This window comes from Bactrocera dorsalis, chromosome 5 (genome assembly GCF_023373825.1).
Source record: "Bactrocera dorsalis isolate Fly_Bdor chromosome 5, ASM2337382v1, whole genome shotgun sequence".
In the NCBI taxonomy this organism is placed as follows: Eukaryota; Metazoa; Arthropoda; class Insecta; order Diptera; family Tephritidae; genus Bactrocera; species Bactrocera dorsalis.
The window spans coordinates 36,228,325-36,255,209 of record NC_064307.1 but is presented as its reverse complement, the minus strand read 5'-3'; the positions used below and the strand labels follow the sequence as shown (position 1 = coordinate 36,255,209).

Sequence of the window (26,885 nt, the reverse complement as noted above, 5' to 3'; positions counted from 1 at the left end):
AGATAAATCACTTTATAGCATACCTTTTATACTATAAAAGTGAACCTGTGAAAGGTGTTATAGCCTCAGTATAGCCAGAGTTCCTGTCTTTTTTTTAGAATAAAAATGTAATATTTTATTTTTGTTTATGAATATAAAAGTCATATAGTATGTGAAGCGAAAATTTTTCAAATACCCCTTAACTCTTTTTTACTGTCTTTGCACCATCTCTCCGGTTGCCATCTCAAATTATTGCGTCGGCCGAGCGGTTGAGGCCTGCGCTCTTAATGTGTTATCATAAATACATTCCAAAGTAAACAGGACTTTTTGAATCCAGCGCCCCCTGGTGACGAGTGCTTAATCGATTATCCAGTGAGAATTTCATGGCATTTCATTGATTCGAAATGAAGTTATTACGTTTTAAGTGTATCGGTGCGAAAATGAGCTTAGAACAAAGAGCAAACATTAAATTTTGGTTTTAAAATTGGTAAAACTTTTACCGAAACATTTCAATTGATGAAACAAGTTTATGGCGATGATTGCCTATCCCGTAGCAGAGTGCATCAGTGGTTTCAACGTTTTCAAAGTGGTCGTGAGGACATAAATGACGATCAACATGTGGGCCAATCAAAATCCGTGATTACCGGAAATTCCATCGAAACTGTGCGTGAATTCATCAAAAATCAGCCGAAATCATCATTAAAATTCATGGAAATGGAATTGAACATCTCCAAAACATCGATTTATCGCATTTTGACCGAACATTTGGGCTTACGAAAGGTGTGTGCACGGTTTGTTCCGCACAAATTGACTGACGACCAAAAATTGCTCAGAATCCAACATTCGAAGGACGATTATTTGACCAAAAATCACATTTTAACCATTAACCACTCCCCGTATTCACCTGATATGGCACCGTGCGACTTCTTCCTTTTCGGAAAAATGCATTTGCTCATGAAAGGAAAGCGTTATGCAGACGTAGAGGCCATTCAAAAGGCTTGCACCGGCATACTGGCGGCCATACCGGCCAACGAGCTAAAACACTCGTTCGACATGCTTTTGGACCGTGCAAAAAGCTGTATTGAAACAGAAGGAGACTATTTTGAATAAAATAAATTGATTTTGCCGAAAAAACATTTGTTCTGTTTTTTTTTTAAGTCCTGTTTACTTTGGAACGCACCTTGTATTTGATATTTAGACTTATGGTACAGCCTTTTCGCACAGGCGTTAGTTGATCAATACTAGCCTTTGCTCGATTAAAGCGCTAATTTGGATCGATTTACGATACAAAATAAAAATCTTATTATTAATTCTTACTTGAATTAAAATCGAGTTAAAGCTGGAATGCAACTCTGTGCAGTGATATACACACTATGAATTTCGCTGTGTTTAATTCTGTGGGATGTTGTCCAGGCTGTAAATTTGGTTGTGTGCATTGATAAGCTAGCAATGAGCTTATGAATTTTAATCATTAGAAAACATACAAAATGAAGGACATAAGCAAAATGAATAGCTGATCGTTATTTGAGGCTTTCGTTGACATCTTTTCACTTGTACTTGAGTGATGTCAAATTTTCAACCGAGAAACTTTTCCCTTTCATTTGAAAAACGAGGGGATTGAGAAAATACGTGTTCAGAGTATTTTAGAGGTAGTGATGGAATCGGAACAGATAGCTTCTAAAGCATCCATGACCACTGAGTATTTGGATTAAGTGGAAGTTTAGGTTCCTGTGTTGTCTATGTATCCACGAATGGATGTTCGGGATTAGTCTATGGGTCGAACGTCTTTTGGTTGAGGTTTGCTACCGTTGTGCCACATTGTGATGGTTTTGGTTCTCTACTCTTTTAACGCATACAGGCGACTCTAATCGCTAGATGTCAATGGGTGGCATACTAACTAAAACTTCAACAATGTCGCTTAGAAATGGGTCGTCGTCTATTTGTCGATGAACATGAGAATGCGAGAGAAAATTAAGACAATTGCATTGTCCGGAAGACTGGTAGCCTTTAGCAGCAACGTCTGAGTACCAAAATCAAGTGAATAAGAAGATCATTGCGACAAAACTCCGTTCTCACAACAGTCGTTTTTAAATAGATTTAAGATTTTATAACTTATTGCAGGCTTTAAAAAAAGCAGATCCAATAAATAAAATAATTGAACAACAAAAATTAAAAAAAACAGTCGGGCCTCTGTAACCGGAACGGACCCGGATTTTTATATGTCCAAAGATTGTCAACTCAACGGCATTCTTCAAAATTATTTCAGAGATGTTTTTTGCCGCTTCACCAACAACAACAACTCCAGTCTAAGTTTTATAAAAGGACTTTCTTATATTAGATAGAAAGAGGTGTTTCACTGTTAAGGCAGCTGTCTATGTAAACGAATGTGTTTGACACTTATCTTCAGCTGATTTAGGTAAATTGTCGTGAAAAATCTTACACCGTAACAACGTTTAAAAATCGTGGAAATTTAAGCAACGTATTCTCTACGTACAACTCGAACTTGCATCCACATTTTTACGCTTCCTAAGCTGGCTGTCATACTTACAACGACGCATGGCAAGGCGGTTTCACTAGATAAAATTGCGGTTTTCACCATTGAAAGCTGTGACATTAAACGCCGTTTATGAGTAACAGCGAGTGATTTAATATCGGTTCCCATCAAACGGTTCTCACAGCTATAACGTCGCTCATTCCCAAGTAACCACTTCACTCCTGCTCAATTATGCCGCACACAACCAACACCAGCTATGTGGGCAACAACGCACATGTACATATCTGCAGACATACATATGTATGCGTGTGTCTAACGGTATCTATATCCATTTCACGGTATTTAGTGGTAGTTCTTCCGTTTTGTCTCACCGCCGGTTTGAATTGGTGCCACTTATGGACATAATCAGCGAACTTGCTGCGGCTTTGGGTTGACGATTTCCAACAGAAAAGCAATAAGGGACACACGCATGTTGGCGCAAGAACAAGCACGAAGCGGATGCATTGTAATTTACGCATAAACACAGACTTTTACATACACACACAAGCACTTTCCTTCCACACATTGAAGCTATCAAGAGCACAGATGGAGCTTTGCCGGCGAAGATGCCCACAATAGCAGGAAAAATAACGCTCACCAACAAGCAAACATACAATGTTAATTGAAACAACAAATACAACAACTGTCGCGCATCAATAATAAATACTACATACATACATACATATGTACATACAAGCTAGTTGAATTAAATAAGTGGCAGTAAGGTCACCCATGGCAGCTCGTCGTTGTCGCATCAACAAACAATGTCACACACACGCACACACACAAACGCAGCCAGTGACAGCCGCTTCCACAACGCTGGTGGAGAAGCAGTGCGAGCGCCCACAGCATCAATGCCACCGCATGATTACGAAATTAGTCTGCTACATTTCAGACAGCGCCGTTGAGTGGGGCGGGTGACGCCGCTAATATTGTCAACAATGATGTTTGAAGATTGTGCGGCGCGGCGGTGGCACACAAGTGGCTGCAACAACAACGGCTACCGGCAAGTTGACTAAGCGAGCGGGGAGCACCGCAGCTCAGCAAGTCAAACTGGCAATCAAATATCAGCACGCAAATGTGCAAACAAGTGCTTCTAGCTGTCTATGTATGTATGTGTGTATATGTGAGCATATTGTATATGCGTCTGTTAATGTGTTTATTATTGTTGTTGGCGCAACATCCGTTCTGTCTCAATTATAATGTGCTCCACATTTCGTGGTGACTACTTGGCTCTGCTTATATGTATGTGTATTGGAGTGAGTGTGTGTATGCTTGTGATTGGGGTTTGCTTAAACACTACGAGTATTGTGTTGGCGCGCGGATTATAATCAATTTCAAACAATTGCCACTTGCCTCCAAATAAGTCGCATAAATGCACTATATACACATACTATGTATGTGTGTGACCACTTATTTGCCGTCACTGTTCGCTGACAAAATTGCATGCCATTACACTTATGTACATACAGATACATTTCAAGAGCAAATTCGCGAGTAATATGGATTTGTTGGTATAAATATTTAATGACATGAATTTTGAGTCTCATTGGTTGTTTGTATGTTTGTAGAATTGGTGAGTTGTAAGTATGTTTGTACAGTTGTGATGCCATTACTTTACATACAATTCATTTTTTATTTACAGTTGTGTGAAAATATTAGATTTTGTGACATTTTAATAACTCAAATCGAATCTAATGAAACTTAAGTATAAAAGTTACGAACTGTGCGAGGAAATACGCGAGAAAATGTGCTCGGTCAGTAGGATGTGAACACGTCGGTACACCGCCGTCTTTTTTAACTTTACTATTGCATAGTGTAATCCAGCGAAAATATATTTTCGAAAGACTTACAGTCTACTAATCGTCGAAACACTTCCAAAACTCGCTTTTTAGGGTAGCCTTTAACTGTTTCAGCGATAGCGAGATAGATGAATTTTGTAAAACGACGGCGCTTTAAGGTTCTATTTATTTTTGAATGTAGGAAAAAATCACACTTAGTCATACCTGGCGAAAATGAAGGCATTCGCATCGTTGCAGTATGTTTTTCTGGCCAAAAATTGACGAACAAGCAACGAAGTATGAGCTTATAACAAACGAAAATCGCTAAGTTCATAAAAAACGTCTAACCTTAGCGGCTGCTAACATACGATACAATTATAACGTTTGGAATCTACAAATCCGCGAAATTTTAAAATTACCGTTGCTTTTCAATACACTTCGTAAATTCGTAAACTATACAAAACTGACTCTAATACTTTTGAGCGAAAATCGTATTTGCATTTGTACCTCGAATAAAAAGGTATTAAAACTTCCCCAGTTGCCAACTTTTAAATTTCTAAAACACTAAAACTTCGAAAAATACTTTATGTACAAAAAACAGTCCAATATTTGGTAAATCAATCATGATTGCAGATATATGCGTATCGATGATAATTTTTACTTCTGTTAAGTACGAGTACAAAATGTTATGAAGTCAAGAAGAAAATGTCATATTCGACTGCTCCAGAACCATAATATCTTTCACTTGTTAAAGTTATCTTACAAGAACTAGATTTGATCTTTCACTTTATATACTCGTAATATGACAGCTGTATGCTATACTGGACCGATATCGAAGGTTCCGACAAATGAGCAGCTTGTTTGAGACAAAAGACTTATTCAAACTTTCAGGTCGATAACTCAAAAACTGAACGACTATTTTGCATATATATGAGGGTCTTTAACTATATTTCAGGGATTAGGAACAAAAATAAATATCTATCATCGAAAATCGTTTTATCTTAAGCGCTTCAACCGTCTCTTTAGGTGTAGGTAAACGTTGTTGAATTCTTAGTTTATATTTTAAGTACAAGAATAATTATTTTAAGTACTACAGGAAATCATTCCATGTCAAGTTAAGTCTATACGGACACATCAAATCGATGTTTTTTGTGCTCAAAAATGCAGTTGTTTCGGTTAATGTGTCGGAGTACGAAACTTTAATGCGCTAAATCTGACATACTCCCAACTCAAGATCCTACCATAGAACCATCGATTTACTATTACTTCGTGAGAGGGACAATTAAGTCTCCTCTATTGTGCAGACTGACAAATGTCGTTAAATTATCGACCATAAAAGTACCACCGAGTGTGGTTTTCCGATTTTCCCTTGTATTTGTAAAGCGAGGGCAAAAAAATAATACTTGTTCAGAATCTTCTATATACTCTGTGCATATCGGACAGTTCGGACTAATGTCATAGATTCTAAAGCATCCATATCCACTAAGTATTTAGGACAGATGGAAATCCAGGATTGTCGTCTGTCTATCCAAGAGTTTATGTCCGGAATAAGTCTGTGAGACCAGCGCCCTTTGGATGAGAACTGCCACCGCTGCTGCCACATTATGATGCTATTTTTCCTGTCCTCTATCTTTGCCGATACTTTTTTAGCTGATGTAATGCTCGAATTCATCTCCCTGCATGTCAATGGATGGCATACTGGCTAATATTTCAGCAAAATCCGTTGATATAGTCCAGAAAGCACATATTACATGAATTGCGGAAAGCACATGTACTAGAATTATATGTTTAGAAAAAGCTTTTATATCCGATGTTTGTATCCATATTGGAGCTGCATACAGTATTCAATATTTGCTGGTCGTACTAGTACTATTTGCCGTCCTTTATTTGAAAAAAAAAGTAAATATCGAAACTCTGCCCCAGCTACCACTATTAAGTGTATTAAAAAGAAAAAACAAAAAAAAAATTTATTTTTATTTTTTTTCTTTTTTTTGTGTGTAAATTTCAATATACTAAGAATCTGCTGTTTAATCTTAAAAAAACATGAAATTTATTTTCAAATTGCCAACCTTTTTTTTCAAATCTCGCAGTTTAATAAATTCTATTAGCTCTGAAGCTAGAAAAAAGCAATAATAATAATGAAAAATCTCGAAGTGCCACAGCTAATGAATTGAACCATAACTCAGTTTTCAGTCAGTTTCGAATAACTCATACCCTGAGCGGATTAAATGGACATTCCAATTTAAAAATTCGGCACCAAAAGGTGTGGCTGAGTAATTTATCAGCTGTTGTTGTTGTTTATGCGGTTCAATTTGGTTTGGTTTTTGAATCATTTAAATACGATTGCATTTAAGAATCATATTTTTCATTCAAATGTTCGTTGTTTATTTGCGGTAAAGACAAATCCGCATTAAAACACAGAAGACAACGCATACCAAAACACACATGCATACATATAAAACCAAATCTATCGAAATAAATCTCCTGCACTCATTCCAGCTTGCGACAGCCGCGAACGCTTCGATTTGTAGCATCCCAATTCGCCTTGAAAACGATCGCAACCAACAAAATACTCAGCGAATAAATGTCTCACACAGTTGGAACCCAATTCCGAAGCATACACAAGTGTGTTTGTTTGTATGCAGACTCCTATACAAGCACACAATCACTAGGCAGACACTTACTCTACATACACACTTCCATACATAAGTACGATTATATCCAGCCATATGAATATGACTACCAAATAAATGTGTTTGCTTTCATTCTAAGCTCATCATTAGATAAAGCGCATTTAAGTGTAATTTGTTGTTGTTTATCTGTTACCTATTGTTGTTGCGCTTTTAAAAAACACTCATTTGCTTTCTTCGCCTTCTTCCAAATATTGACTGTTGCCTTGTTTGATTCTGGCCGTTTGATGTTTTGTGGTTTGCGTCCATTAGTGCGGCTATATACTTACGTATGTATATTTGCGTGTGTATGTATATGCGCAGTCTGGCCAAGCTGGTGTTAATCCTCGCTGTTGAGGCGCAATGCTGGTGATTACGTTGAAGATGATTGATTGTTATTTGAACATCGAAGACCACAAGCGCTGGCATAGATATACATATAAACATGCATACATATACATATAAATATACATACACACAAATATTTATACATACCGACATAAATATATACAAGCGTCTGCGTAATGAAGACCCAAGTAAGCGCGGGCGGGCGTCTTTAACAAATTTGGTGTCGGCCCTGGGTCTTCCTCACGGGCGTTTGTGGCGCGATTTGTTTGCGCTCATCGTCACAAGCTTATGTCAATAGAGAGGCGTCAATAAAAAACACATTATTGTAAAAATAATGAAGTCTACATGAGGTGAATAATTCCACATCAATCCGCTGTATATAAAAACACACACACACATGTACACTCATGTGAAGTAGACTTTGGCTTGGCTCAAGAATTTATGACTGCGTTTCATTGAATTGATACTGAATTCAGGTGTTTAGCAAATAGATTAATCACGCGCTCAACTGGTTATAAATTATGGTACATTTGTAGTAATTCTAATATTAAATCATTTGTTGAGAGTTGAGTGTGAGAGTGAAGGCTTCACATGCGTTCTGTGCGTAGGAACATTAAATTTCTTAATGAACTGAACATTCCACCAGTTTATAAAGAGATCACCAGTAGGCTTCAATTGAAACGCTTGAAGAAATGATAGAACGCTATTCTTCAATTATAAAGCCTGAAGAAATGATGGAAGACAACTGGGAAATATTTTTTAATAATTTGGAACTATTCGTAGATACATTGTTCAAACTCTACTTTTGTCTAACAAGTATCTGATTAGCATTGTCTTGGTAGAAACAAAACGAAGACACCGCAGGAAGATTGCAATCTAGTTTTGAGACTCTAAAACCAGTAAAAGGTATCTTTTTACATACTGGTAGCATATTAATTGCCTTCACTGCCATAGGGATGTGAAAGTAAATTTAAAAGTGTAATTGGATTACTTTGGTTAGGCAAATAACTGATGAAAGACAATGCTTTCCCTGCTAAAATGTCAAATAATTCACAATTATATATTTCGTGACACTTTCCTGAATTCTGAGACGATATTTTTAGCTGTTTTCGTTACCCCTCCGGTATATTACGGACTACTTCAACAGAAAGCACTTAAGTCTATTTAACACATACATACATAGCGCCCGTGGACATGGCCGGAAGTGCATTGCAGCGTAGTGCGCTATAAAGTACAAGGAAGCTCGGCATATGAAGTGATCCGAACAAAGATTCGTCTAAATTCTCTCCTACTTCCACTTTAACTGCTCCTGAAAATTTGGTTCAGTGCCTCGCAGAGCCTACTCGTAGCTCATATAGCGACTAAGAATATATGAATGTAGAGGAGTCGCTGAAAAATTGGCGCAGTGAACTGTTTAACGGATGTGTTGAAGGTGGAACGGAAAGTTGGAGAGAAAGCTTTCTGTAAGGAGCTCTTCGTCAATATTAACTTTGGGCCATCGGACCACGGTTATATTTTTCGAGCAAAAGTGGGTGATATTAAGGCAGCGTATACATATGTACATATTGCTACAAGGTGAAGCTCCTTTAAAGGAGATGGGTATTAACTCCGACAGCAGGTTGGATAGCACTGAGCTCGCTCACTATAGGCTAAAAGCTCTATAACCTCTGGTACTGTAAAGCCAAGGAACTAGCTAAAGGGGACGTCATTGTCTCGCTCTTTTATGAATGGAAGCGAGTTAGATCTCCATTTCCTTCTTCTATTCTAACACTGGGTCATTGGATATCGAGTGCGCTTCACCGGCACTGGTTCACCATCCGCTCTTGTGCGCCAGCAAGATCCTTTTGACCTAAAGTAGAACACAAGAGATCTGCTGAGTTGCTTGCCAATTAGCAAAGTTCATCTTGCCGCAATCGTAGGGGTTTTTATTTTCACCAAGGGAAGCACTTCTCCTCCAGCTTTTAGCCTTTACAAGACTGAAGTTGCAACATCTCGACAGTGTTATCTTTAGCGAACTAGAGGACATATCGGAAACTGACATTCGCCATCACAACTAATTTATGATAGTCTCAAAGCGCTTTGTCAATTTGTAAGGTACTTACGATCAATTATATATGTGGGATTTTTAGGATATAGAACGGAACGTCATTATAAAAAGTCTAAGTGAGATCCCTGTTAGGATCACCCTCATAAATTAGCCTAATCTATTTATAATTCTGCTGGAAAAGGCTTTAGGCGATTCAGTTTTATCAAAAACACAATGGCGATTATTTTGTTTATGATTATTTGTTCTTGAACGACTCGGCTCGATAAAGATGATTTTTTTTTTTCAAAAAGAGTACCGCAAACAGATCTCTTTAGATATGCTTGATCGTGTGAGTTTCGATCCGACATTCATGAGCAGAATTATAACTGCCGATGAGACATGCGTTTGTGAGTCTGACATTCAAACAATCAACAATCAGCAGAATTGAGGGAAAAACACGACCCAAAAGCAAAAATACCACTCGAAAGTCGCTTAAAAATCAAGGTCAGGCTTATTGTTTTTTTCTATATTCGTGATTTGGTATATCATGAATTAGTTTCGGACGGACAAACGGTCAATAAGTAGTTCTATTTTGCCGTATTGAGGCATTTACAAGAGAAGATCCGTCAAAAGCGGCCGGAATTGTGCAAGAATTCATGGATGTCACACGATGATAATGCACCATGCCATCAAGCCAAGAATGTGACCGAATTTAAAACATAAAACTCAATGAATACCATTAATCAACCATCGTATTCACCAGATTTGGCTCCGTGTGATTTTTTTTTTTTTGTCCTTAAACTGAATTTTCCGCTCCGTGGAACCCGTTTTCAGTCGATCGAAGAGATAAAAAAAATTCGCAGAAGGATCTGAAGACCATCCCAAAAAGTGCTTATAAAAAGAGCTCCTAGGGCTGGTAGCGAAGAATTTTTATTTGTTATTTACATAGTGTTTTCCTAGGGTGCATATTAGAGCGGGTACACGTTTTTTTATGAAATCGCGTATGCTGGAAGCAGTATTGGAACATCCGACTACTCAGAAAACGTTTACTTATAAATAAATATTATATCAATATGCTTTATTTATTTTTTACTTAGTAGTCGGTTCTATGGCAGATATATGCATGTTATAGTTGCCCGATCTGGCCGAATTCGACACATGCTCAATAGAATATTTAAATGCACCTAAACACTAAATTCCATTCATATCTCAAAAACTGGCAAAGAACTCTCAATAAACCTGAAATATTAGACTTCACCTAAAAATCGCTGGCTCGAAACCGGTTTTAAACTCATAGTCTCTTGGGCAAAATTGTTCAACTGATCCGTAGAACATTTCCCTCATACGTGATTTTTGCGTTTTTTTTGACTCCCTGCTAATCGATCCGTTCTAGTACATATAGATATGTATGTATGTCGTACATACTGGCATACAGCTAAAAGCATTAGCCCTGATGACGGCAGGACACGTTCCATCAATATGTAGCACTTAGGAGACACAAATTCAAAAACCACTGTCATCTTTTTATGAAAAAAGTTTGAGCAACTATTGGATAGAAGTTTTTTGAGTTTGACTGGAAATTAGATTCGGTTGCGTGAAATCCCCACACAACCAAGCCGACAGCACGACAGTCTAAGCCGTGCCAACCAATATCGAGCAGGCAGCGAGAAAAAGCTGGCAATCATGTGCTAAGTGTGTACATATATATGCACTCATGTGCGAAAATCGCTAAATGCATATACATATGTATGTATATATATATATATATAGACGTATATAACGTATGTATGGGTATTTACACATTTCTGCTTCAATTTCATCCCGAAAGCATTGCAGCTTCGTGCGGCGAACATAATAAAAATTGATTGACAGCAGGCTATCATGAGAATGCACACACCATGAATGCAAACTCACGTGCTTAGTGTATATATGTGTTTGCACATAAATACATATATGTATGTACGTATGTATAAGGGAGTATATACTTGACTACACGCTTACGTTTTACGCGTCGCCTTGACGTACAGCCATAAAGTGTTTGTTTGTGTATGTGTGTGTGTTTGTGTGACCACGTTTAAAATAAGCTGATGGATGCCTGAGTTGCTGTTGTTATTGCATTTACTCCATTATATTTGTCGAACAGAGGATTGCCGTTAAAAGCTTTTGCAATTGTTTGCAACCATATTCTGCAAAAGGAATACAAAAGCGAAGGAGATGTGGGCAAAAAAACAAACAAAAAATCGGAGTAACGATAAATTGGTTACACGTCACACACAGTGTGGTTATGACAGGAGCAGGCAGCAGCAGCAGCAGGCAACAACAACAGTAGCGCTTGTGGTAGCAGCAAAAGCGTTTTAAGATGACCACAGAGCGATAAGTGGTGCATTGGCAACGTGCAATTTCGGCGGCGTTTCATTTCGCTTCGATTTGACAACCGCACAAAGCAACGAATCACAACAACACTGTGGCCACAAACTGTCAAATCTATATACATATACATATATATATGGATAAATATATGTTGGTAAGCATGTCTGCCGTTGCTAATACTTCAATTAGGCCACTGAACTGTTTGCATTGTCAGCTGACAGACGGACGCGGCTGTCGGCAGTTAGCGAGTGCTGTGTTTGAGACTTCGTCAGTTGGCGGCGACGGCGTTATCAACACACCGCAATCGGCCAATCAGATAATGATGATGTATCTCGCACTCTCATCTTTTTTAAGTAGGTGAAGTTCAATGCAAGCGACCGTCAGAAGTGCGGAAAATCGAAGTACCATGAAATGAGCTCGACAATTCGGTGTGTCAATCTAAACGGATACAAGTAGATATTCTTATCACATGTTTAATAAAAAGGAGGAAATTAAGCTTTTAGCCACAAAGCTCGTTAAATGAAAAGTTTGCTTAAAGAAAGACAAGAGTCCCTTGATGTAGTCTGAATTTATATAGCATTTAACAATTCAAGTTCTCATTAAGTCGACTTGAGGAATTCGTTTATAATAAATTTAGTTTTGGCAGCCTACTTCTGTGAGATTTCTCAAAACATTTGCAAATTTACTTCTAACGTTATTCTCTCACATTCAATCGGTGAAGTCCAGCATTCCGTTCATATCCATTAGTGATATCGAAAGGTAGACCAGACCTCGTTGCCCTTCAGAAAGCATCTTGAAAAGTTCCTAGAAGATTGTCGATTTCAAAGACGATTTCGAGTCAAAAACTGTTCAGCGTTGAGGCCCAACCGTGAAAACAACCTTCAATGGCAACCATTATCGCGCCATGATAACCAACTATTTGATGCCTGAAACTGAAGCTCATGATCTTTGCGACAAAGCACTTCCCCATATCGCATCAAGCAATGGATTTATTGAGAGAACACTTCGGGAGCAGATAATTTCACGTTTTGGGTCGGTAAATGGGCCTCCAAGATCATATAATATCACACCGGTATCTGGTCCATCGCCTGCTTCAAGCGATCTAGTTGTTCACAGTAGATGATAGAATTAACGTCTGGCCATATGGGAGCAGCTCATAGTGTGGATAATTCCCTTCCAATCTCACCAAACACACAGCAAAACCTTCCTGGCCATCAATCCAGTCTTGGCCACTGTTTGGGACGATTCACTGGCCTTCGACCACGACCGTTTTAACTTGATATTGTCTTATGTTATCCATTTTTCGTAGCATTCACCATCCGCTTCAAAAATGAGTCGAGTTCGTTCTGTTTCAGCAGCATATCGCAGGCGTTGATTCGATCCAGAAGGTTTTTTTTTCACAAATCATGACGCATCCAAACATCAAGCTTTTTTGTGTATCCAGCCTCTGCAGTTGGTTAAAAATGGTCTGGCGACTAACTTCCATCTTCTAGGCGATGTCACGAGATACCACTGCCAGTCTAGCTCGATGTTTTCCATGATTTTATCGGTATTCGTCGTCACAGCTCTTCCGCCGGCTGGAATATCCATGGTGTCGTTTTCACCCGCTCTGAATCGTCGAAACCATTCCTCTGCCGTTCGAAGTGATAGAGTATCATCTTCCAAAACAACATTAATCTCACGGCACGTTTCTCTAGCGGTTTTTGCCTTTAACAAAGGAAAATTATGTTATGTGAAGACCTTCCAAAGATGTATAGTATTGTCAGATACGAGCTTTGTGGCGCTTTATATAAAGGGTGATTTTTTAAGAGCTTGATAACTTTTTTTTAAAAAAAAACGCATAAAATTTCATCGGTTCTTTATTTGAAACGTTAGATTGGTTCATGACATTTACTTTTTGAAGATAATTTCATTTAAATGTTGACCGCGGCTGCGTCTTAGGTGGTCCATTCGGAAAGTCCAATTTTGGGCAACTTTTTCGAGCATTTCGGCCGGAATAGCCCGAATTTCTTCGGAAATGTTGTCTTCCAAAGCTGGAATAGTTGCTGGCTTATTTCTGTAGACTTTAGACTTGACGTAGCCCCACAAAAAATAGTCTAAAGGCGTTAAATCGCATGATCTTGGTGGCCAACTTACGGGTCCATTTCTTGAGATGAATTGTTGTCCGAAGTTTTCCCTCAAAATGGCCATAGAATCGCGAGCTGTGTGGCATGTAGCGCCATCTTGTTGAAACCACATGTCAACCAAGTTCAGTTCTTCCATTTTTGGCAACAAAAAGTTTGTTAGCATCGAACGATAGCGATCGCCATTCACCGTAACGTTGCGTTCAACAGCATCTTTGAAAAAATACGGTCCAATGATTCCACCAGCGTACAAACCACACCAAACAGTGCATTTTTCGGGATGCATGGGCAGTTCTTGAACGGCTTCTGGTTGCTCTTCACCCCAAATGCGGCAATTTTGCTTATTTACGTAGCCATTCAACCAGAAATGAGCCTCATCGCTGAACAAAATTTGTCGATAAAAAAGCGGATTTTCACATTTCGAACCGAACACTGATTTTGGTAATAAAATTCAATGATTTGCAAGCGTTGCTCGTTAGTAAGTCTATTCATGATGAAATGTCAAAGCATACTGAGCATCTTTCTCTTTGACACCATGTCTGAAATCCCACGTGATCTGTCAAATACTAATGCATGAAAATCCTAACCTCAAAAAAATCACCCGTTATATATAACCGCGAAATTCAAAAGACAAAAAGACGGAAAGGAGATATTTGGCAACCTAATATTTAGGAGCTTCGTAGTTCGAATAACCAGACGAAATATAAAAATTTACGCTCTTAGGTAAGGTTCGCAAACAGCATTGACGCTATTTATGACCCGAAATTATTCAGAACCAACCTTGGCTTTACTAAGGACCACTAGGTCTGAGTACGGCCTAAGAGCCGGCCAGCGTAACCCAGTCTAACCTGCAACTGTGAAGGGTATTAAGGCATCGAAGCAGGCGAAGTGGAGTTTTTTCTTGTGTTCCTTAATATTAGTGCGCAAAACCGCTAAAGTGACGATGTATTCAAACACTTTCCAACCGAGAAACGCACGAATGAAAGAAAATGTCCGCAAGCGGGCTCCGCACAACAGTTAAGTGACGAAGTGGCTGGACGCTGGTGCTTAGAACTATACCAATGTATTGTCCACTTGTGGTGAAGACCATGTCCCCTGGTCGCTAGCTAACTGTAGACTCAGCGCAATTGCTATGCTGCAACCAACTGATGTGGCAGACCGCAATTAGTTCGACATATTGTTGCACAAAAGTAAAACAATAAAAAAATGAAAAAAAACGTGAAACATTTGCAGTGTAATAAAAAAACGGTTGTTTTTCTGTGACGTTGCTGTTAATGATGGTGCTCCAATTGCTGTCACTTGTTTCCTGTTTGCATTTTTCCGCTTGCTCTCGAATAGCGCATGTGTTTTTTGTTGTTGCAACACAGTGTTGCGTTGGCTTTCGACTGATTAAACGCATTAAGCTGGGCGTTAAATGGTTTAATGTCTGTGAGTTTTTGCGTGCGAACACAACTGTACATATACCATATACGTACATATATATCTACTGACGGATATGTACTCTCATTGCTGTAGCCATGTATTTACATGTCTGTGTGCATATGTGTGTGTAAATTAGCCACGGTTTTTTCAACTTTCATAATTTTAATAATAATCGAACATAATTGCTTTTTCATAAAGGCTGTTTAAATTCGCAACAACAACAATGCATTACAACATTCACTAAAGTGGCCAATAATTAAGAATTTATAAAGAGCCAATCAATTGTGTGGAAAATGTTAACCAATATAGGCGGCATGTATGTGTGTGTGTGTATTCATAATTAAATAGTTTTGCTTGGTCAACCGCACGGTGTTGCTTTTCTTTGAAATATAATTAATGTTAATGTTTCTTAATTGCCACAAATATTTATTTAATATAGTTGTAATTGTTGTAGCACATTCACTTTTGCAACACTTTTATAACAGCATTTCAGTTGCGCCATGCAGCGTGGGAAAATAAAGATACTTTGCAGGCTTATTAGAACAGAAATAATTTATACCTCTGTCTATTCGCAGACCCACCATACTTCTTCTTCTTCTATATTGGCGTAGACACTGCTTGGGTGGTAATAGTCGAGTTTACGGTCGTTTTACTTTTCGCTGAAGACTCCAAGTATAGCCAGTTCCTTCACCACCCGGCTTTTTCAACGAAGTGGAGATTTTCCTCTGCCCCTGCTTCCTTCGGCGAATGTTGCGTCGAATAATTTCCAAAATCACCTGTTTTCATTCATTCGGACGACGTGACCTAGCCAGCCTGGCCGCTTGAACTTGAGTCAGTCACACTTGATTCAGTAAGTTTATATGCCAGGTCTATAGCGAACGTTCGATCTGTGCAATTTCTTTGAAGATTTAAGTCCAAGAGGACATAAAGCATGACAAATTTCGTGAAGATATCTCGTCAAAAAAGTGTCCATAAAAGAACTCGATTCTGATACTTTAGCTTGTATGACAGCTATATGTTATAGTGGTCTAACCTATGTTTCGTGATTGTAGCGACGCCTTAGAGATCTTGTCAAATACAAAATATTTGCACACAAGAATCCAATATTTCAGTTTGCATGATAACTATATGTTATACATAGTAGTCAGATATCGGTGGTTCCAACAAATAAGCAGTTTCTAGGAGGGGAAATAATGTGTGCAAAATTTCAGAGGGATATCTTAAAATCTATGGAACTAATTCGCGTATATAAATACAGGCAGACGGGTTGACGGACCAAAATGGTCACCTAAATCCAGTGAGACGCAGAAACGGAAGCTTCAGACATGTCAGAATACTGCACTTCGGACTATAACGGGATGCCTCTTGATGACTGCTATCGAATATCTGTACAGTAAGGTCCGTATGCTTCCAATTATAGAGCATAAAGAGCTCCACTCCAAGTAATTTCTGCTGGGGTGTTTTCGCAGAAATCATCGCTGCAGTCACCTTCTTTTGGCGTAACCGCCTCCGAGTAGCATCAAGAGGTTCTTCCTCAACTACGTCGACGACATAAGACTATATGCCGATCAGACTTCGTACGCAACTAGCTTCGGACCTGCATTAACCGCCCGCCGACTGATTTTCAGATAATGGCACACTTGGAGTTAAACCACCTCTCATTGCAGATCGAGCTCGTCCAGTTGCCGCGAGAATCGATAGTGACCCTTGCGCAGCTTCGTTCTGAATACTGTAGCAGGTTAAACTCCTACTTATCCAGAATCGACCCAGACATATCAAATATATATCCAGTATGCAACGAGTCGCCGTACAACTCAAACCACCTCTTTGTATCCCCAGCTAACTCTACACATCTGACATTTCTCTCCCCATAGTCTGCACGTTTCCTGCGCCTACCGTTGGATGCCCGCGATGACAACTTATCAGAACCTTACCACGCTAACGGAGACTAGGCAACAACAACAGACTGACATGCCTAAATCGAATCAGAACTCAAATCTGATCATTTATTTATATATTTTATAGGGTCTCCGACGTTTCCTTCTTGGCTTTTTAAACATGGAGAACTTAATATATACTCGTAATTAGAATAGCAGAAAAAAGACAAAAAGACTACAAAACTTGATGTAACTTTCTAAGGGTCCACCAATTTGCTTAAGTTTGATTTTAAAACTTGACTTTTTGATTGCATTTGGGAAATTCGTTTCAATAATAATATAACAGTAGTAATGTATGTGTAAACTTTTATCCACTTCCCGTTCCGTAATATACTATATAAAAACCATTCGTATTTGTATGAGAAACTGTTAACATCCAGAGTCATACGTCACCCGTTGCGGCTCTTAACTTAATTGAATATTTGTAGTACCACTAGAGAAGTGAGTACCAGGCATTAGCCGCAATCGCACAAGTATCAAATTCAAATGTGTGAACGAACTATGCGAACGAGCGCCATAAGCGAGCGAATGAATGCAATTATGAGTGCGTGTGAATGACATAATTGAGCGATCTCGCGGTTATAGTAGAGCACATTTCCGCATTTACTGCCATCCGATGTTGTTTTAGATGTGAAAAGTGTTTACCGTTTATTCATATCTCACATTTTTTTAAATACTTACAGGTGGTTTTGCCATTTCGATGACGACAACTATGTGAATGTTCCACGCTTGGTCAAACTATTAGACGAGTACAGCCCTTCAGTTGATTGGTACCTCGGCAAGCCTAGTATTTTTTCACCGTTAGAGATACATCTGGATAGTGTAAGTTTATTTATTATTGCTAACATGGAATCCAAAATTTAATGCCAACATTTTTATCCAAAACAGTACCCTACAACAACGCATAAGAATAAGACAGCGAGCGAGAAGATTTCGTTTTGGTTCGCAACTGGCGGCGCTGGCTTCTGTCTGAGTCGTGCACTCACTATGAAAATGCTGCCAATAGCCGGCGGTGGCAAGTTTATTAGTATTGGGCGGAAAATACGATTTCCTGATGACGTCACCATGGGCTTTATCATCGGTGAGTTTTTTTGCTTTCAATTAATTAAATACATTTCTACTGAATACGGGAACTCCCGTACAATTGAAACCGAAACGGAATGTTATTGGAAGAAATAGTAGTTTATTTGCCAGAGGCCTTCAAGAAATCTACTGGATTCCTTAGAGTGTTTTTAGAGCTGTCTTTTAAAATGGTATTAGGTACTTTTGTCGCCCAGTGCCTGCTAAGCACACGCGAGGTCCATTAGTCCAGTGTGAGAATACTATATAAAATACCGATGAGGACCCAAATCATTCCCATTGTGATGTAAGTGGAGCAAAATTGGCTCCTCTGATAAGCTCATTGTCAATTTCGCTATGACAAGGCACCCAAAAGAGACCGATGATGACTAGTTTGACTCTCTTTGAGCTCACGGTGAGCGAGCAAAGCGCTTGCATTGCTGCCTTGCTGTTAGAGTGAATGCTTACCTCCGTAAAAGAGGCTGCAGTTCGTAACAGAACGTCTACTACCTTCTTAAAAACAGCTACTTTTGCCTGAATAACACTACAGTGGTCCGTTAGCCTAAAGCTAAGATAGACAGAGAGCACACCTTATAGAAGACTCCTTGTCGATCCAAAACTCCTCTTCAACGAGGGAGAACCCCAACCATATGTTATGATGAGAAGTCTCTGCGATGCAGTGATCAAAGTTTTCAGCAATTCCGTTGAAGTAAGATAGAATTTCGGTATATTGTTCGAACCCTTTAAGATGTCAAGATCCCCTGACCTTAGAACACACTTCGCAGCTATGTACCTGGCGACAATTTCCACGGATGCTGTATATAAATGGCATTAAGTTTGTTATTGTTGGTAGCCTTTTCGAGCACTCTCCTCTACGCGAGTACAAAGGATAATGTAAAATTTAGTCTTGGGTCGGTCCTCAAAGCACCCTTTAATTATATTTAATAATAGGTAAACTCATCGATAAAGCTTTTTTGTTCGATGAATATATTCTTTAAAGTACATTACAACCAAACTATCGGAATGTTAGAAACATTCTCATTCCAATATAATGTATAATCTCATTCTCTTATAATTTTTATTATTTTTTATTAAAATATTTCTATTATTATTACAGAACATCTACTAAAAGTGCCGCTGCGCATTGTCGAAAACTTCCACTCGCATTTGGAGCCCATGGAGCACATACGTCCGGACACTTTTCCGGATCAGGTTTCCTTCAGCTATGCGCACATGCGAAATCAGTGGAATGTCGTCAAGGTGGACGGTTTCGATTTGGCAAAAGATCCAAAGCGCTTCTACTCGCTTCACTGCAAATTGTTTCCTTACTTCAGCTTTTGCCCACCCAGATGATTCTGCTGAGAACTCGAGCGCACAGTAGTCGCCAGCAAGAAACTTGCAGAAGTTTTGTAACTAAAACTCAAAACTGTGATGTAGATTAAGGTGTAAAAAAGATTCCCGTGTACATAAAAATATAAGTCTAAAATTGGCCTTGAACACAACAAAAAAAGCTTAACGCTAAGATTGGCAGAGAGCACCCTATAGAATACGACAATAAATATTGCTAGCTAAATCAATGTCATCAACGCAAGCAATCTAAAACTGAAATGATAAAAAAAATTCATGTAAAATATAACAAATCAACTCTTGTATTATAGATTCTAAGCTGTGGCAATAGTAAATTACTGAATTCTTCCAAATTATCTACTAATCTACTAATAATAAGTGCTTCCTTTAATTCTTAAGTATTATACTAGATTTTTTTTTTTAGAATTTCTAGTCTCTGTAAGAGAATAAATACAAACATACATATGTTAATGCTTCAATGTTGTTGTTGAAATTTGCGCAATATAATTATATTCATTGTAAATATATAGTATCACATTTGTATATAGTAAGTGTATACAAACATACAATTTGTAATTTTAGTCTTCCATTTGCTTAAAATATTCCACAAAATCAGAAAAGCATTCACAAATCAAAATACATTTAGTCCTTATATACGGATATATATACCTATTTAGCTATAAGTATAAAGAGGTGTGTTAAATATGTAGTAATAATGATTGATAATATATCTTTTAGACGGAAATAAAAAGCTTGTGTTTTACTTAATTGACCCTAAGCCAAGAGTACACTTTAAAGAGAAATTGTATAACTAAAATCATCCCCGAACATTAGCATACGCTTTAAGTCAGCATTAGAGGATATTGATACCTTCTCTTAAATAGGAAACGACTGAGTACTGATTTGTTGACTGTACTTAACCTCACCGAATTTAATGGATTAAGCTGTAGCCGAATAGTCTATCATAATCACGACTTTATTTTACATAGACTTGATTGTTTGAACAAATTTCTGAAGAGGAAGGAATCAACTTATTTTGAATTAACTGTGTAAAGCTCTAGATTGATGAGATAATTTTAGAACATCAAAGTAATTCGAACAAAACAGCTCTATTAAAAGATTTTCAGTAATTAAAAGAAAGGAAAACGTAATCCCTAGATACCAGTTGCTTGGAACTTTATTAAAATCAAACGGCCCAAAGAATTTTTTCGTTTTAAGAGAGAGAGAGCCATGGCTTGATAATGAAATAGTGAACAGTTATTGTCTATAAATCTATAATGGGAAGATTTACTGCTTTAGTTTTTGATTTTTTTTTGGTAAATAAAAACAAAAAATCTCAGCGCTAATAGATTTGAAAAACTACGATATCCAAACCGGACTAGGTTTCCATAACCATCTTGAATGCGTTGTTAAAGATTGATATTCTCACGATACTAAACTTTAATACTTATGTACTCTCTGATGAGATGTACTTCACTCCACCATCCTGGTAGATATCCGTGAATTATCATCTTTTCCACAATTACAAAACCAAGATTCCACTTTTGCCTGTGTTTCTGGCTGTTATAACATTAATTAGGTTATGTATGTATGGTTAGAAGACAGGTCCGTCCGGATGGCGGGTGATCATACTTAGAGTCTATCGGGAAAAAATTATCAAAAAAATGTTTAGGTGTTTTATTTCTTTTTCCGCTATTTCACCTGGATGTCTAAAGATATAAGATACCAGTTTTTGCCTTGGTTTGGTAAACGCAGCACATTCGAGTAGAAAATGTTGAGATGATTCTATGTCAGCTACTTTCAAACATTTGATGTAGATGACGGACGGTAAAATGTTTAAACCTACTGATTGAATCCTTTTCGAATAGTGTTCAGTTAGAACTCACGCAACCATTGAAAATGATCATGGTGAGAGCGAAGAGTTTATTAGACCTCTTACGATGTACTCTAATAATAGTTGACCAACTTTGCTGAGTTGGTCTGAAGTCCAACAATCCGAAAGCGAAACACAAGCCAAATGTTTACGGAACTTCTACCAGTCATCAGCCTCACAGCTTCCTGCAAGACCGCTAAGGCCAGGCATCCAAACCAGTGAAATAATTCGGCGGTAGAGATAAGGAGTTTAGACATCCTCTGAATAGTCGAGGGTGTAAAGTCAGCGAACTCAAGGGTTATATCGATGCCCTACCATCATCGATAGTCACCACTCAGAAGGAGGCTACGCTAGATCTTCTTTTTCATTTTCTTTACTGCCATATACACCCCGGTTATAGCCGAGTTAATGACAGCGCGCCAGTCGTTTCTTCTTTTTGCTATTTGACGTCAATTCGAGATACTAAGTGCAGCCAGATTCTCCTCTACCTGATCTCTCCAACGGAGTGGAAGTCTTCTTCTTCCTCTGCTTTCACCGACGGTTACTCAATCGAAAACCTACAAAGCTTGAGTGTTCTCTTCCATCTGTACGATATAACCTAGCCAACGCAGTCGCTGTTCCTTGATTGGTTGAAGTACTTGTATATCAATGTCGCCGCATATCTTGTACAGCTCATAGTTCCATCGGCTGCAGTCTTCGCCGCTGCCAATGCGCAAAGGACTATATATTTTCCGCAAAACTTTTCTCCCGAACAGTCCTAAGACTGACTCATCATATGATGTCATTGTCCATGTCTCTGCATCATATAGCAGGGCAGGCGTGATGAGGGACTTGTAGAGTTTGGCTTTTTTTCGTTGGGAGAGGACTTTACTTTTCAATTGAATCCTCAGTCTAAAGTGAAACCTGTTGGCAAGAGTGATTCTGCATTAGATTTCAAGGCTGATCGAAAGTAATGTTTTTCATCCAAGGTTGTGGTTTCGTTCTCATTGGGAGTGACTTCCACATTACGGGTCCCAACCCCAGCGCACAACCTTTCTAGGCAATTAGTATAGAGTTTTATACACATTTATACAGCGAGCCGCTTGTGAACAGATGCGGTATCTAATTTCAGCGAACCCTTAAATTGAATATGCGGGAATGGTTCCTCTGAATCTACATCTCTTTTAGCCAAGATCCCAGGGTTCACACGTGTTGGCTACCGCAACAAGGGTTACTCACGTTTCCAGTGGGCGCGGCGAGAACGCAAAGAGTAGAAATTGGGTATAATCTTACGACTGTAACTGTTTAGCCCAGAAGCATAACTATAACTCATTACACCCTCTGCGTTAGAACTTCTCCTATCTTTATGGCAACCAACTCCGCTTGGAAGATGCTGCAATGGTCAGGAACTCTAAAACTGGACATTGATACAATCCTAAATAAAGCTTACAGCTCCTCTCCGCCAGAGCGTCCTTCCTTCTCAAGCCTCTCACGAAGGTATGTGAGCAGAGAAGCGATATCCAGGGCTAGGTTCGGCATCCAGGTTAAGTTAGATTGGATTAAAAGGCCGATCCTGTTATAAGGCCCAAAGGCCCTCTCTTGCAGGGCTAAGAACGCCGGTCCATTGTTATGCCTAAACATATACCAATGGTTGAACTTATCACAAATAATATTCCATAAGGACATTTGCGGGAACCAGACAGCAAGCATCCCAAATGATATTCTGGTAACTGATATTAAAATAGCTTTGAACTCGAAGGTGATAAGGACGCACATCTCTATTTTGAGTACTCGCCTGGTAGACCATTTTAAGACGTTTATACCAGTTTTTCCTAGGATAGATGACTGCGTTTTCTCATTTTAGTTCATAGCTTACCACTTCTTGGTATTTTGAAACCGAACTATACCTGGTATATACAGTTAGTACGTGTTTAAATATGTCCCACTTTTATGTAACTGCAATAATTCGGCTTATTCTTGCCTCCTGGTGGCTATTGATTTCTGTACGCGTGACCTTAGAGGTCAGTGGCTCAATGCTAAGCCATATCTACTTTCCGATTCGGCCAACTCTATTAAGTTATTTAAACAAATTGCCAACTGTATTGCTGGCTGATACAAAAACAATAACAGCTTGCATTGCAATCACAATTGTGTGTTTAGTTACAGTTAGATATGTATGTACTAACTTACACATCTATGGCAGTACAATGTTGGAGAATGTAGCGACTAACTGGAGTGGGAAAATAAAGAATAAAACTGAAAGCAACAACAACTATCGACAATGTGTGTACTGCTTACAACGATTTTTACTCAACTGAACACTTTGTTAGCGTGTAAAACCCTTTGGCTGCGATCCAACAGCATAGCAGAGGACGAGCGCGGGCAGCGAGGCAATAGAAAGCTCATGCATACAGCCCACATGCGCGCTGCGAATTCGCAACGCTTGTGGATAGACATACGTATGTATGAATGTGTTCACAAACATACGGCATGTGCACGAAAATCGCTGCGCGTAACGGGCTGCTAAAAGTTTGTGCAACACACTGTTGTCGAAAGCAAACAACAGAAAGGCAACAACATGCCGCCAACAACAACGAAACAATCAGCAAAGTTTTGTAGCAAATAGAGCGGCAGCGCCAGCATTGTGCCACACTTGGCGTTGATAGGCTGACACGCGAATTCGACACAACCACTTGGGCACACCGCCACCTCCCCGCATTCATCAACTTTAGCGTGTCTTGTTGCAGCGGCGACACAGTGTTGTTCCACCGTATTTCGTGCAGAAATCAAAAAGTTGTTAAGTTGCCCCATTCAACAAATATGTAATACTGTGTGGTGTGAAAGTAGTTTTAGCAACGAAAATGCGGGTGAAACTGGATAGGGGAACCACCCGCAACTGTGTATTAAATAAATATACATATGTATGCTTGATCTAGCAATGCAACAATAAAAACATGAAAAAGAGAGCACAAGTATACACGTAGCAGCCCAGTAAGAAATATTGTACAAACGTATGGAATCTATCAACCATTTGCTTGAAGACATTTGCTCAGCACTCAATTGTGTATTTTTATGAAGAGTGACCTCGAACGGAAAGCTAAGAAGGTTTTATTTACCAAGAGATACACGATTTCGGAGACACCACAGCCATTAATGAGACACATCCGCCTGCAGTCCAAAGGTGCGGTGAAGTTTTTGATGCTCGCCCTAGATAGAAAGCCTTCATGGAATACTAATATAGCGGAGAAAACAAGGGACTATGGCACTTAATACCATATAAAATTACTCTGAGTTTCTAAATCGTTTCCAGGTAAGGTTAGGTTAAACTGGCTACGCATAGACCAGTTTTGATCCTTTGCGATACCAAACAGAATTCAGTTCCTAGGTCCAAGAAGTAGTCATTCTTTACCATGCCTGCGCTTGACGCGAATTTTAAACGACTCTCATCCAGTGTATCATACTGTGGGGACCCCAGATGCTTACAGTGTGGTCTTGCCAATGCAATGTGAGGCAAGTACACAAGGGATGCTCCTCTGTTTCCCTGGTGTCTTGCTCTAAACATTTCCTGCAGTCTTCTCGATCTGCCAGCCCCATTCTGCGGGCGTGTGCTACCAGCAAACATTGACCGACGTGTTTTGATTTTCTTTACAATGCTTCTGTCGAGATCGTCGTACAGACAATGCATGGACTTCCCAATTTTTATCACATTTTCGGCTCCTAGCCACACACCAATCTTGGCAATCTTGTCCACTATTTCATTGCCCTCGATTCTGTTGTGACGTAGCACCCAGGTGCTTGCTTGTAGCAACACTTTAAGCTGCTGCACTGCTTCCCAAGACACTTCTGGCCCATATGAGGTACGCAGTTACTGCCTTCGTTGTCTACGTAGATGTTGACTCTGGAATTGCCTGCAGGAGGCCAGCTCCGCTACTTTCGCAATAGCAAAGGCCTCCAAAGACCTTTCCCAGTTGAAAAATAACGGACATATAGTCAGTGTAAATCGTATCAAAATTCGTGTCTAAATATTCGGAAATTTTCGCATACTTTAAAGCTTGGGGAAAGTTGGTGGAGGGGTATATTGCCAAAAACTCCTTCAGATAAACAGACTTCCTGACTATTGCAGTATTTTTAAAGCCAAGATTGCAGCTTCAGGGTACATCCTCCTCCAGAGAAACTACTATGCAATCTGATAGCAAGGCGGCGAATACTAGCATTAAAAGTATTTTTAAAGAATGCCGCCTTACCGAATTATCACTGATATCGAGTCATTTTGTGATTGGACTAGTATAGATGGCAAGGAAGGCACCCTAGCCCCACTGTCAGTAAAAAGAGAACGAGTCAGTACTACATTCTACTCGTGCTCTCTACTACTAGATAGTTGGTATTCGCTGTAGCTTGGCCAGCGCTAGGCTACCCTCCATTCATGCCCTGTTGAGAGATTCATTTGCTCCAAGATCGATCATAAGAAATCTAGTGAGTTGCTTTCCCTCAGTAATGCTAGACTCTCCCTAGTTGGTGGGATTCTAACAAGCCATTGTCATATCGGCACGCATGCTGTAAAGTTGAGAATATTATCGGATACCAGCTGCAGACGCTGTGTGGAAGAAGATGTAGTAGAAATATCTCGGTAGAAACAGCTTCGCCGAATCTAGCGGTTTGGCTGATATGGGGTAGGTAGTTAGAAAGTTAGAATGGTGTCTAAAAACGCACCAAGGCCTTTATGAGGTCAATTGTGATATATATTGATATTAAGCGCCTTAATATATTTATGGTAGCTCAAAACGTTTCGCCGATCTATGAGGTCCTAATGATTCATTTTTATGTTTTTATGCATAGGCATAGCTGCCCGGGTGATATCCATATCTATCTTTCACGCGAGCGTCAACCTTACAACTTAAACTAACTCAACATATAGTATAACAACAATGATATTATCTGACACATTACTTGTGATATACATATATTATTTTAACAACTTTTTGTATAAAAGTTTTACTGATCATTATTTCTGTCAAAAATTGAACACTTTATTACGAGTCCGGCATTTTTCCGAAAAATGTATAACAAGCTAAAAATGTACGTACTTTACTAAAAGGTTTATGTAGATTATGTGGGCGTGTCTTATTTTGTTTCAAATGGGACTTAAACCAATCTGTTTTTTACATATTTATGGATTTGTTTTCTTACAGGGTCACGTTTGCTCATACAGATTTGCTTATTACACTTGATCCTATCGGAAATGCGCTAAACAATTTTGACGTGCAGATGCAGTAACAGCTGCTGCATTTAATTTTGAATGTGTTAATGCCGACTGCATGGAGAAAATCGTAATAATGAACTTGCCAAAAAAATTACATAAATAAGCCACAAAGTATGACCTTATAAAAAAATAGAAGAAAGCAATATTCGTTCGGGCAGTTTGTCTGTATTTTTCCTTTT

General features: G+C 38.9%; 1 protein-coding gene across 2 annotated transcripts in view; it reads left to right on the top strand.

Annotated features, from left to right (window-relative positions):
• Positions 1-20,345, top strand: part of LOC105221842 (fringe glycosyltransferase) — a 133,371-nt gene extending 113,026 nt beyond the window's left edge. For both annotated transcript variants that reach the window (XM_011198972.4, XM_011198971.4), the window contains exons 5-7: positions 17,872-18,010; positions 18,077-18,269; positions 19,365-20,345. In XM_011198972.4, the coding sequence (XP_011197274.1) occupies positions 17,872-18,010; positions 18,077-18,269; positions 19,365-19,600 (568 nt within the window). In that variant the 3' untranslated portion in view covers positions 19,601-20,345. The remainder of the gene's footprint in view (positions 1-17,871; positions 18,011-18,076; positions 18,270-19,364) is intronic.
• Positions 20,346-26,885: the final 6,540 nt, after the last annotated feature.